The sequence below is a fragment of the Cygnus olor genome, chromosome 13, assembly GCF_009769625.2.
Source record: "Cygnus olor isolate bCygOlo1 chromosome 13, bCygOlo1.pri.v2, whole genome shotgun sequence".
Taxonomy (NCBI): domain Eukaryota; kingdom Metazoa; phylum Chordata; class Aves; order Anseriformes; family Anatidae; genus Cygnus; species Cygnus olor.
The window spans coordinates 6516523-6530051 of NC_049181.1; the positions used below are offsets into that span (position 1 = coordinate 6516523).

The 13529-nt window shown below is 50.7% G+C and overlaps 1 protein-coding gene across 8 annotated transcripts in view; it reads right to left on the reverse strand.

The window, feature by feature from the left end:
• PCDH19 (protocadherin 19) overlaps positions 1-13529 on the reverse strand; it is a 119594-nt gene that overhangs the window by 60005 nt on the left and 46060 nt on the right. For 2 of the 8 annotated variants that reach the window (XM_040572100.1, XM_040572101.1), the window contains exon 5: positions 3530-6693. The exons of the other annotated variants lie outside the window; for them this stretch is intronic. In XM_040572100.1, the coding sequence (XP_040428034.1) occupies positions 6122-6693 (572 nt within the window). In that variant the 3' untranslated portion in view covers positions 3530-6121. Of the gene's footprint in view, positions 1-3529; positions 6694-13529 lie in introns of those variants that run through there. 8 annotated transcript variants of the gene reach the window in all.

Consider the following 13529-nt stretch of genomic DNA (forward strand, 5'->3'; position numbering starts at 1 on the left):
AGGGGCAAACTCAGCTGCTGATGCATCGCCAGTGCCCCAGGGAGCTTTTCCCAGGGATGCTGGGGAGCCCAGGGGACCACAGGTGGGTCCCCCGACCCCCAGGAGGGTGGCAGCTCCCTGGGGAGCTGGGAGCCAGCAGCCCCAGCCCAAAGTTCCCGCATAGCTGGGCTGCGAGGAGAGGAATGCAGCAAGCTCCCAGTACCGAGCGCTGGCAAGTCCCAGCTGTTCGTGGCACAGACCAAAGCTGCCAGCCCAGCAGCACCAGGCAGAGACCCGCCTGCCGAAAGCCAGCACAGCCCCAGGGGCTCAGGATCTGGCCCACTCTCCTTCTGTGCAAGGAAGCCATCTGAGCCGTAAAACCAAGCACACCCTTGCACGCGGGCAGCATTTCCAGACAGACACACTCAAAAGAAGAATCCTTTTTTTTTTTTCCCCCCCCGTCTGCAGAGGACTCTAAATCACCCTGCTTCCCACTGTCCACCTCGGCCCTTTCCTGGCACTGTTATTTATGCAAACTCGGGCGCAGCCATTATTGGCTGCTGTCTCAGCAGATGAGGCGCTGCCGCTCTTTGAGGTACGCCAGCGGGGACAGAGGACGGCGACAGCTGGCTGGGGAGCACAGCGGGGACGTGTCACCGACCTGACATCTCGGAGCCCCCAGCTCACTGCCAGCAGGAGCCCGGCAGCCGGTGCAGCGAGCTGAGTGCTCTTAGAGGAGGTTGATTAAAATCACAGCCGAATGCGGCGCCCGCGGGGCCCCAGCAGCTTGTGCCAGTGAGTTGGGCAAGGGCTGGTCCCGGATGCTTCGAGGGGAACGTCCCCAGCCTCCCAGTGCTGCTCAAAGGCAGCTCCCGAGGGCTATTCCCCCAGAGGGCTTGGCTCCTACCTGCAAGATGAGCCCACCGTGCCGGCACAGCACCAGTGCTGGGTCCTCCCATCACAGGAGCCCTTCTCCACCTCCTACAGCAGCCCAGAGACCGCAAGCCAGGAACAACCGTGCCTGCAGAGCCTGCCTTTATCTCCTCAATGCCTCCGCTCACCCACCTGCCCAATGACTCACTGACAAGGGCGCAACCAGCCCCAGGTGGCTGCTGTTGTTACAACCTGTTACCTCTGCTGTGCCTTCCAAGGTAAAGCTGTCCGGATACGTCAATTTTTAACGCATCACTTTTATTGTCATTTGAATGTGCTCCGGCTTCCCACCTGTGCACGGAGCAGCCCCGCGCCCTGCAGGGGCTCCCTCCCAGCCCACTGCTTCTGTCCCAGTGCCACCTTCATGTCTCCTTGGCCGAGGCACTGAGCAGAGGCCCTTAGGGGAGGGCATTCACCCCTGCTATCCGCAAAGCACTCAGACACTCGTGGAAGAGCGGTCTATTAATAGGCCATTAATTCAGAGCAAGTGGATGCTCCTCACCGTCTCCCCAGAGCCTCCAAAGTGCCCTCCTGAAATCCAGAGAAAATAACTCTTTTCCTCTCTACTGTGCCTCAGTGGAAAAAAAGCGTCTGTTGGCGGTTTCCTACCCGTGCCTGCCCCTCTGCCTGGCTTCATGGAAAGTGGCCAGGGGAGGGCAGAGAGGCTCTGCCATGGCAGGAGCTGCATGGAGCTCAGGTCCTGCCCACCCCAGGCACCCCTGGGGACAGTGGGGACAACCCCTCCTAGGGGTCAGGAAAGCTCCGCCCGCGGTTTGCACCCTCTTGGATGCGAAAGCCAGACAGCCCTGAGAGGAGCACATGGGGAAGGGGCTGTGGTAGCACCCTCAGACCACACAGCGATCTGGGCTTGTTCTGACTTCTGCAAGACCAGCACCTTCGGCCCATCAAAGCAAACCCACTTCGGCATATTTAACCAAACACTTACTTTCCGTTTTATTCAATAATTGCTTTAATACTAAAATGCATTAGATGCTCAAAGCAGAGAAAAGAAAGTCACATTTAGGTGGAAAACAAAGTTCTCATCAGATTAAAAAAAAACAATGTGGCAGGTACACCATTTTGAAACAGAATCGTAATAATTTAATAAAGCCGCTTTATCATCTTCATAAAATAGACAGAATGGTGATTCTTTTTTTTTTTTTTCCATTTTGTTGTTTACAATGATTCAATCACTGTGAAAATGTACATAACATACGTATCAGCATATACAACAATTTATTCTTCATATAATCAGCAACGGAGACACCATGATGAGACGTACCGCACCAAGTCCCACTGCAGCCCTGCCGTCTGCGGGCAGGCGCGCAGCGACGGTGCCACCAGCTGCTCCTCCTGCTGCGGGAATGCGCCGCGGTCAGGCGTGACACCTGCAACTCGTTTCCTTCACGTTGGAATAGTGCAAGGAGGTATTGGTTGCTGAAAAGCAGTTTGCGTTAGGTCAGCTCTTTGTGTTTAAAGATTATATCCCAGCTTAGATCAGCTGAACATCAGCTGATGCTGATAGAGGATCCATCTCGGCAGTGCTTGCAGTGGAGTCGGCCGGGCTTCTCTCCCAAGGTAAGCGCAGCTCCTAGGTTGGGTAAAAGATTACCTATAGCTGCGAAAGCAGCAGTAGCAACAAGATCATCAATTCTCCCCAATGACAGACAAATGTGTTTCCATTCATAATTAGATTTTTTTTTTTCCCCCAAGAATAATTTCAACATATTAATCAGACATTGTGTTCTTTACAAAAGCAACTTGTTTCCTATTCGAAAAAAAAAAGAAAAAAAAAATTCACTTCTGCACAACATGTGATCCACAGGCCACCTCCAGCTTCACGACAAACAGGGAACGGCAACAGCCTCGTCGGGACAACGTGCCAGGCACTCAGGGATTGTTTTTTCAGCCATCAACACGCACCCCAGCCCCCTGCTGCTCCTCCATACAGCCACGTGCCCTCGCAGGGAAGCTGGGTGCCCTTGCAGGGAAGGGACACTCAGGCCATCAGAGGGTGACGTGAGGGGCCATGGGGACATCGCATGGGCTGCTCCAGACCAGGTCCTCGTCATGCTCGGTAGAGAATCATAAACGGGTGCTGCTCCCCTGAAGAAACAGGGGAGCAGAGCAAGTTTGCCTGAAGGAAACCAACAGATCCAAGCGCATTTTCCTAAACCAAATCTGAGGACAGGTTGAAGTTATTAAAGAAGCACTAATTAGGTCTGGAACCCCCCCAAAAAATCGCCCACCCTGCAGCCTTTGTGTTTTTTGTATGGCCAGTTTTGATGCAACTATTAAAAAAACAAGATAGGCTGTGATTTGCCCAGTAGCCCTGAGCTCATCTCAAGTGACACAGAGGAACAGTGACAGAAATAGCAAAATCTTCAGAAGAGGGAAGGGGAGGTGGAGCGGAGGTGCCTCGTCCTGCGCAGCAAGGACGTGTCAGGGAAGGGCCCCTCGCTTGGTGTCCCCAGCTGCGGCATGGGTCAGTCCAGGCAAAACCGTTGTTTAAACGATTTTCTTGGAGGCATAAGGGCTTACTGACCTCTTTAATGCCCCCTTTTAATACAGAATTATTTCGCATCCCTTCTCGGCTGTGCTTTTATTCAGAGTGGCAAGGAACGTTTCCTCTGGGTAAATTAGAGAAATGTTTCTGTTTTTTTTTTTCTTTCTTTCTTCCTTTTCAGTTAGCATCTATTTTTCATCCAAAATCGCTGGGCTGGTGGTGGCAGCTCCGCAGGCAGAGGGCAAGGCTCAGCACAAATTAACGGCCAGCGCTTTTCAGGAGCTGGAGGCAGGTGGTGAGAGTGATGGGGCGAATGGGGCGGAGGGGACTGCGCTCCCTGTCCCTGTGCCTGTGATGGGGGCTGGGGCTAGCTGGGGGCACCGGTCCCATCCTGCTCCCAGATGGAGGTGTGGGGTCTCTCCGTGGCCCCATAGGGTGACTGGGGGGACAATGACTGAAGGTGGGGGACAGTTTCTACAGAAGGGACAGATGGGTATCGAGCAGGTGCTTTTGCTCAGCAAAACCATACATGGATTTTCCCCAAAGAAAGTCCAGCAGAGCTGACAAAAACAGGTAATATCAGAATAAACCCAGCCTAACAGTTACAGAAAATCCAGTTCCTTTAACAGCCCCAAGCTAGCCCATTTCTTCTGCCGCTTGTGTTATAATAATACACACATTTGTAAAAAAATAATAATAATAATTAAAAAAAAGACAGCAGTACAGTACGCAGGCAGGAAACAACAAAATAACATATCCCTTAAAAATGGGCTCAAACTCCAGAACAGAGAGGAAAATCCCTGGTTCACTTTTAGGAGGGATACATGACATCACATTAATGCACAGGATTTGATCTGAATGAGGTAGTAATAACACGAGAGGGAAGCATCACAAATTTCATTAGATGACCTTTTTTTGTTGGTTCCTTCCAAATTCCTGGCCCTATCGAGTGGCATGGGGAATACACTGACTGCGGACCTATCTCAGAATTGCTAAAACTTCAGGCAGTATCAATTCACCCTGAAGAAACAAATTACTTGAGCTTATTTTATTTTGAGGACAATAATGACTGGAGCTTGTTTTCTTGTTGACGTTTTTAATTTAAATAAATCAAAGTAACAAATATTTTATCATGATATGTAGACCTAGAAAGACTATTTCTCTAGAAACCACTAATTTCAACTTGCTGGTACAGCAAACATCGGCAAGAGCTATATATTTTCCCTCCCATAATCAATTTTAAATTCTATGCAACATTATTTAGGGTAGGAAAATCTGTCAAGTGAAGGGTTAATAACAATAATACACTAACTGAAATCCTCCTACCTTACTCATACCTCACTGAGGAATTATCACTGCAAGAGAGCAGAGAGCTGTGAAACCCTTTCTCTCTCTCCCTTCTACAAAATGGCTATTAAAGTAGCTCAATTTTTAAATCAATTTTATATGAGTAAATTTGTACCCACACAAAAAAAGTCCTTAATTATGAGAAAAAATAATGAATTGCTTTAATTTTTTCTCCATTAAGAAGGCACATTAATTGAATTAGTAGTGTTGTTACGTATCACCTGTCTGCCCCTAAATTAACATTGCTATTGCTCACTCCGTACTTATTCATGATGCAGGGATAAAAAGAAATCAGAACAGTCTAAAATCCATGCCATGATGACATACGTACACACACACACTTAGCATAATCACAACTGGGAAATGCTGACTTGGAAGTGTGTGTCTAATTGAGAAGGTAATTTAGATCTCTTAAATAATTCCACCACTTTGACTTTGAAATGACTAGAGACAGGGCATGTCTAAATCTGGGAACTAAAATAAAGAAACTTCTGGAAAAAAACTTTCCATGCATTGCCTGGAAGTTATGCAAAAGAAATGGATAAGGGAAAAAGTTCAGCACAGTGCATCTGACGGTTGCAATTCAGGCAGAATTTTCCCCAGAATGCCCTCCTGTAACACCCTGCCCTGAGAGAGCAGGTGGAGGCTGCAGGGGATGGATGGTGGGGACTGGAAAAAGCACTTGCTCCACTGGGTCTGGAAACTGCAGGTTCCCCAAGGTTTCAGTATGATGATTGTGATTGCTTGTTTTTTTAAAACTTGAAAGCCTTTTGCCATCACTAGACATACAGTAATTTGCAATATCAAATACGATAATAGTACAGATAAGCATGTGACAGCAAAAGGATTCATAAATGCAGGGGTGTCCATAGCAAAATAGCAACATCTTCAGATAGAAGCAGCCTTGTGTGGGGTGAATATTAAAACTCACTGACCTGTAATTTTCAAGTTGTATGCGAGAAATGGCCATTGCTTTGCCTGGACTACAAAAAGGTGACCGAATAAAGAATTTGGAATTCGGTTCTTAAGCAGAATGGAGATTTGTGTTAGTTCTGAGGTACAAAAATATATAAATCTAAGAGACGCGGCACCTAGCATTGCTGCTGGCGGGCTGGGCCTCACCTCTGCCCCTGCCCTCTGCCACCTCCCGGCGAAAGGAAAACGCGCTAATTCGCCCTGCTGAACACCCCTGCCGCCTGCTGAAACAAGTGGGATTGTCACATTAACAACAGCTTCATTTATAAACAATACATTTAGGGAAAGCTTTTAAATACAGCGATCTGTGAACCATTGGTAAGCGATAAAAACAACCCACGCCGGGCATGCTGCCTGGCCCCTCCGGCAGCCGGGCGCTGCTCAGAGGACGATGTCCCTCAGTCTCCTGGCCGCCGGCGAGTCCTTCTCCCTGCGGTCCTGCAGCAGCGGGTTGCCCTCCTGCAGGCCGCCCTCGCTGTCCGCCCCCCTGGGCTCTGCCTCCGCGGGCCGGGCAGGGCCAGTGTTCGCCGGGGGCTGTGGCCCGCGGCCGGCGGGGCAGGGCAGGCCGCCGTAGGCCGCGGGGCTCTTCAGGTGCAGGGGCGAGGTGACGGGGCTGGCGGCCTCGCAGCCGTTGCCCGCCTCGCGGACGGCGCCGCTCACCTTGGGGCTGCCGGCGGCCGGCTCCACCGTTCTTTTGCCTTTGGGGTTGCCGGCCCGCTCCTCGGCCGGCGGCTCGCCGCCCTCCTTGCCGAAGGTGGCGAAGGTCCTTTTGGCGCTACAGTCTGCGTAAGGCTCCGCGTCCACTGCCGTCGCCTCTATGGAGAGGGCGATGACGTTCCTGCCGTGCTCGGGGGACTTGGCGCGGCTGGGGACGGCGCTGCGGGGCATCCAGCACCGGTCCGAGTGGCCCAGGATGCGGCACTCTTCCCTGCAATGAAATCCTTCGCTCTGATCTGCGTGGAGAAAACACAAGGCTGTATGAAGCGGGCGAGCATGGCCCCCAGCCCCATGTGTCCCGGTGCCGCCACCGCTCCCGGCATTGCCCACGGCTCCTGCCTAAACATTCGCCATTTTACAGCAAATACCCATCATGTTTAAAGCGGTGCTGGGAAGAGGGATTTTTACTGCCATTTCTTTGCTGCTCTGAAGACTGGAGTTCAATTTCCAACAGGTTGTGTGTCATCTGCTGCCACTGCCAGACCTGAAACCTGGGGGAAGCGAGTTACGGCGGCAGATAAATTAAAACGGGTTTGTGCCACATGTCGGGCTGCGCGCTGTCAGCAGTTTCTGGTTTTAGTAACCGACGCTAAAACCCACTGTGCTTTAAGTGCAGTTTGACATGACATTTAAGCTTGGCTTGTTGGAGAGGGGGAAGCGAGCGGAGGGAAGGGGGTGCTTTCTTTCTTGTGTGTGTTTGTGTGTTTTAACTTTTTGCTTAATCCCCGCTGGCCTCCCACACAACAGAGCCTTTATAAATCTACAAGACTGCCCACTCCGCTGAAGATTAAATGTGTCATTCCAGCGCTGGGTCTTTATTCATATGAGAGTAATAAAGATCCCTTCCCTCGACTTAGGGCTGTCCCAACACCACTTTATAGGGCTGAAATATGGAATAGTATTTCACTCTTTCCAAGGACCTCTCCTGCCCTGGTCTGAGAGCAGCCAAGCATGGCTCTCGGCAGAAGGAGATGCAAAGCCTCATGCCCCACGTGGCCAGCTGTCCCCAAAGTACTGCCCCATCCCCTGCCGGCCTGGGAGGTGCTGTGCCCCATCATGGGTGGACAGGCAGACCCAGAGAAACAGAGGGGCTCGACCAAGTGCAACGCTGAAAATCAAATCCGGGAGTTTCAACTTCCCAAGCCTTTGCTGAGCACTAGACCGTGGCTGCCACCAAACATCGTGCACTGCTGGCTCCTTTTCAATCTCAGCTTACGACTTCGGCTTTCCCTTCACTCGATAAGAACTTGTAATTGCAGATAGCCCTCATAAAGCACAAGCTTCTCACAGGCAAAGATGCAGCTCCTTCCTGTCGTAATCTATATACGCGTAAAGCAGCAAAGCAGTGTTGAAGAATTAATGCTATTAACAACACAAGAACGCACCCAGTTGGTGTCGGTTTGATAGATTGAGCCCTGGGAAGGTGCGGACTCAGCCTTGGTCTGCTTCCTGTCCGTCTGAAAACAGTTCATTTTGATGCTTTGTACATCTGTGTGTATAACCTCAGCTCCTCAGACACATTGGTATTTCCACCACATTCTAGCACTAGGGCGGCTGATAAAAATTCTCAGCACATAACACAATGCACCAAAATATGAGCAGCTTAACACTTACAGAGAATAAACGAGTAAAAGGCAGACCTCAAAAAAAGGGATTTTTTTTTAAAGGAGAAGAAGCCAATTAATTGGAAATCTATGGGCAAAACATTAGCTCTTTCTCTACATCAGAGCAGCTACCCGGTGGTGCGAAGCGCAGTGCCGGGTGGCTGTGCAGGAGGTCTGGGTTTCGGTAGTCTCCTTTACAGCAGCTTTAGAGAAAGGTGCTCTGAGCCTTACATGCAGAACAACCTGCACCAAGATCTGAAAGCCAATGCTCTTATACTTTGATTCTGTTACTTTCAAGTACTTGAGCAAAATAAAAAAAGAAAATTGCCCAGAAAGTGTTGCTGTCTGCCTATTTATCCACAGCTTAACTTCAAAAGGGTGCTACAGGCATACAAAGTTGTGTAGTCTGGCTGTGATAGCAGAGGACTTGGTAATGGCTGGAGGGGGTACAGAAATATCTTGGGTTCTCATCCCAGATGAGACACTGATTTATTGTGCTGTGTGACCTTGGGCGCGGTGCTGGAGCACACATCACTTCAGTTTCTCTGCTACTATAAAATCCTGGATTGGGGCACACGCTGGGTTGCCTGGTCCAGCACGGGAATGCATGGGGCGAGCCAATGTTTCTCACCTCCCTGGCCCAGCATCACAGCTCAGCTCCACACGTACACGCGGCCACCATGATGAAGGCAAACCTCACCCTGGGCAGAGTACAAGTGGGTTTGTTTTGCCTTGAGCCATTTATTCTAAGCTGACACATTTTACAGTTACAAACAAATCAAGAGCTTCACCGATCGCTTCAGTTCAAGTAGATATTCCTCAAATCCAACAAAGTGACCTGAGCTTTAAGAGTGGTTTTTCTAAAGACTGTTGGTGCAGTGACTATATGCCTGGGAGACGAACCGCTCTGGACACCAAGAAGCTCGTCTGCTAGTTGCACCAGCAGCAGTTGGTGCACGCTGGGCTGGCAGGCAGAGGAACACAGGTCACCACCCACTCAAAGACACGAAGACAAGTAGCTCCACAGCACGTTTTGCCTCCCTGCGTCTGTCCCCATTATACGCCTCAGCTTCATTCTGCAGAGACCCCATCCCAGAGCCAGAAACCTCCCTGCTCCCAGGGACAACGTATGTTTGGGCTCCTCAGACCAGCCCTGAGCTGGCAGCAGATGCCAGGGACCAGCACAGGGCTCTAAGCAGCAGCTGCTTCTCCCTAGCTAAAAGAGGACCTTCCCCTACGCCCCCGATTTCCTTGTTAACCCTGTAGTTCATATAAAATACTATTTGTATGCCATAAGCATGCGCTGTCGATACATTTAACCACTGCATCACTCTTCTACTATCACGGCTCCAAAGAAGGCAGCTTGGAGGGGTTTGGACTCCTCTGGCATCTGTCTCCAGCAGCCGCAGGACACGCACTGGAGAGCAAGAGCAGCTGCTGCCCCAGGCACGGGCAGGCACAAAGCTGCTGGGCAGGGCTCCTCACGCTGCCCTTCGCAGCCAGGTCTGACTCACCCAGCCATAACGGCACCCAGGACACCCGTACGCATTCATGGGCTCCTTATTGCTCTATTCTGTCTTTCTTTTCCTTCTTTAACAATCGGAAATAGGACGACAGGAAATTCTTCTACAGCTCTAGACCTGCCCTAGTCAATACGACTGTTATTGTCTGCACTAAAAAATGTTCCTAATGCAAGGAGCAAAGCCCAGGTAATAACCACCGCATCACGCGCTACATGACAAATGGCAGGCAGCCAGAACTGGCAGCTTCCCACATCCGTGCCGGACGCACGATGGCAGAGGGCTTAGCAAGCTGGCGTGAATATTGCCCCTGGGACCTGGCAGGAGGAAACAATGGGTGCACTCAGGGCTTGAGCACCGGTTGCTTGAAGTCAGGGCTGGACTTGCTAAGGAGCTGAGTACGAGATGTGCATGCCGGGGGAGGGGAGTCCTACTCTAAATCAGGCTGCGTGGATGCTTTGTTGTGTGCAGGCTGTTGGGAGAGATGCTGAACAGGTCAACCAGGCACAGCTCCATGGGCAAGTGCCATCTCATGGGTGGCGGCTGTGTCTGGTTTGTGTCAGCAGGTCCTGCAGCAGCAAGGCAGGACAGTGTCCATTTCTCTGCAACTCTTGCCTTCACCCAGAGCAAATCCACAAACTCAAGTCACATCACCCTGGGGCAGGGCTGCTTTTAAAATGATTCCCCAGGTGCAAAACATCCTGCCAGAAGCCTTGCCATAAGGTGAGCAGTTATCTTGAAGCCAGGCTCGGCAGAAAAGATGTATCATTGCTAAACATAAGCTCTCACGCAGCAAATACGAAATAAAATAAAACCAACTGCCACCCCTGGAGTTAATACGCTCCTCAACAAGTACAGCAAAACCCGTGTTGAGCTCCAGATTTCAAACCATCTCTGCCCGTGCCTCAGGGGACCTGCACAAAGGCAAGGAGCGGTGTGCCACGGCCAACCCGGTGCTGCCGGCGGGTCAGAGCTGGGCAGCAGCTGCAGAAGGACCCGGTGGGACAGCTGCCACCCGCAGCCTGCCCACGGGTACCCCAGGGGACCCAGGGCCAGAGGACTCCAGCAGTGCCCGAGGGACAGAGGACGTGGCACGCACGGAGCAGCACAGCTTCCAGTTCCCCCGGGCGCAGGGCCTTTCGCAGTTCAAAGGAAGGGTTAATGAACATCCTGCATCTACAAATGCTTTCAGTCTCCTATTCAAAGCCTCTGTACCTGAACTCGCTCCACGGCCTGCAACATGAAACCGGTTTGAAAGGAGCCCATTCAGCTCTCAGAGCAATTGAATTATCTGCAGAGGAATCTCAGCGCTGGCCAAAGAGACAAAGTTAAATCGTACTGAGGTGCAAGTGCCTGGGAACGTAATATTCCTGATAAATGGCCAGATGACATGTGCTGTTATACAATCTAAGGTGCAATTTGGGCGATGACAATAGTCCCTGGAGTTTCCATTTTCAAACAGACGCTCGGTTCAATCCAATCCATGTCAGAGCAGGTTTGCAGAGGTGAGTAAGCAGAGCTCATTTGTGCTATTACATGGGGAGCAAGGAAAAGCAGCGGAGGAGTTGCCTGAAAATGAAAAATAAGAAAGAACGGGTGGCTGAAGAGCGGGACCTGCTTGTGCTGTGCGAGGCGGGGAGGCGGAGGGGGAGCCCAGCCTGGGCCGAGCGGCCCCAAACCACAACCCAGGTGTGAGGAGATGGGAGCAGGGTCCTTGGGCTGCCCCTGTCCAGCAGTACCCTGCCACGGACACACGGCTTTATCTCCGCATTTCAGTGCGTCTTCGGCAACCGTATGATTATACTGTAATCGCGATGACACTGCTGCTGGGTACAGCAAACAGCACGATCATTAAAAAATTCATTTCAAAATCTTCCTGGAAGCTAATAAATTTTACAGCAGTTTCAATCCTTTCTCATTGCAACAAAGAAAAGCTTAGTTCCAGACAAATTAAAAGTAAATTGATTGCCTTAGGGGAATCTATTCAAATATCACTTTTCCATGTTAGAAATCTCTTCCTGAAACAAGAAGGGAAGAGCCAGGGAGAGTAAGCATGGGAACTATGTGGAAAAGCAAATCATTAAATCTCAGTTCACAAAACTAGGGGAAAAAAAAACACAAAATAAAATGCAAATGTCTCACTGGGGCGCAGGCCTAACATTTGTGACGGAATTTATGAATAATAAATATGAATAAATAGTAAACATGAAGGGATCAAACATTGCTGTTGATGTTTACTCACGGTTAGCCATCTTTCATGGACAATGCGCAACTGCATTATTTAACACCCATCTCCCATTTACTTTGGGGTTTCTTTTCAACTCCAGCACCTTCATTTTCTCCGAGCGGCACGCCACGAAGCGCGAGCCCTGCCCACGGCGCTGTGCTGCAGCTCGCTGCCTCTCTCGGGAAGCTGCGTGCCGCAGGCAAGCCCGCTTTTTGCAGCTGCCCTGCCCTGCGTGGCTGTGCGAGGGGCGGCTGGCGTGCGGGGCTGCAGCCCGCGCTCCTCTCCCGTGCAGAGAACGTGGGGCACGAGCCCAGGCAGTGCCCGCAGCACGGTGCAAGCGCCGTGCCCCAGCCCCACCACTAATAAGCTCGAGCAATATGCAAACAGTCCCCAGCCAGGGTTCATCATTTGCTTGTAAATTAAGACTCTGCACCTCTCCCTTATCTCCTGTAATAGCACAATATCAAGAAACGAGAGGTGGGGAATAGTGTATTGTATTTTTGACCTGTGGGCTTTTACAGGGCTTTCTTTGCCTTTCCTAATAAGAAACCTCCAGTCTATGCAGAAATGTAATCCTGTCGTGGCTTCCCTTGTACAATGCTCAGAGGATACTAATAACTAGGGACAGTGACAAATGCTCTTTACTGCAACGAGGAGCCTTTCTTTCACCATTACCCCGGATTTACTTGAGCTAAAAAAATGTTGTATTTTTAATCCTGGATTGTCTGTCCCAGCATTGGAGGTCAATGGTGCTTGGTCAAAGATAATGCCGTGAGGAATTATTTTAATGAAACAAGGGATACGAAGTAGATTAATTCATTATGCAACTGCTGATAAGGACCCACATCTGAATGGGGCTCCTGGGCAGCATCTGTGTAACGGCCCACAGAGACATAACGGGGCTCCCTCCCACCCGCTGCAGGTGGATACAGCCCCAGGAAGCGCCGAGGGGCCCCCCTGATTTACACCAGTGGGGGTTGGCCCATCCAACTCCGTCCCCTGCTCTGTGCCACCACCAGTAACGCCCTGACTTCTGCAGCACGGTGCCTGTGCAATGAATGAAGACTGGCACGCTGGTGCACCTGCGGTGCCTCTCTAACTACATGCTGCATGGCTAATAGATTTGATGCAAAAGATTTTCTCCAGAAAACCACCTCCCAGGCTCACTGAAGCCTTTTGGATGCGTACAGTGCTATGGGAAGGAGGGCGCTCACCCAAAGCAAGAGGAGCTATTTTTTGGCCGTGCTACACAGTACAGCAGAGCCAGACCCTTAAGGTATGGGCTAGGATATAATTTAATGCTGGCTGCCCCCCTTTACCCAGGACTGTGGGCCAATCCCCACCTCATTCACACGGTAAAATTAATTCCCGTTCAGAGGGCCGGCAGAACACACCATTTAAACTCCAATTAATCCTTTTCTGGGGACTTAAGTGGTCCACAGAGCTTGTGCTGGCCCCTGAGTGGCAGGGATTTTACCTCTGAAACTCCGCTATTTACGCATCAGCTGGGGTATTCAATACAGGGCTCATTAACATCCTAGCTGAGCCATCAGGCTGCATACGAGAACAGAGCAAGCAGGATCCGGTCCTCAGAGAGGAAAGCACTCCAGGATCCGATAGACCTTTTCCATCTCTAACCATTATGGCTCCGTAATTCATATGCACAGCTCCCATTAATGCTAATGGAAGTTACTGTACTGTGTGCACCGAGTGAAGAATAC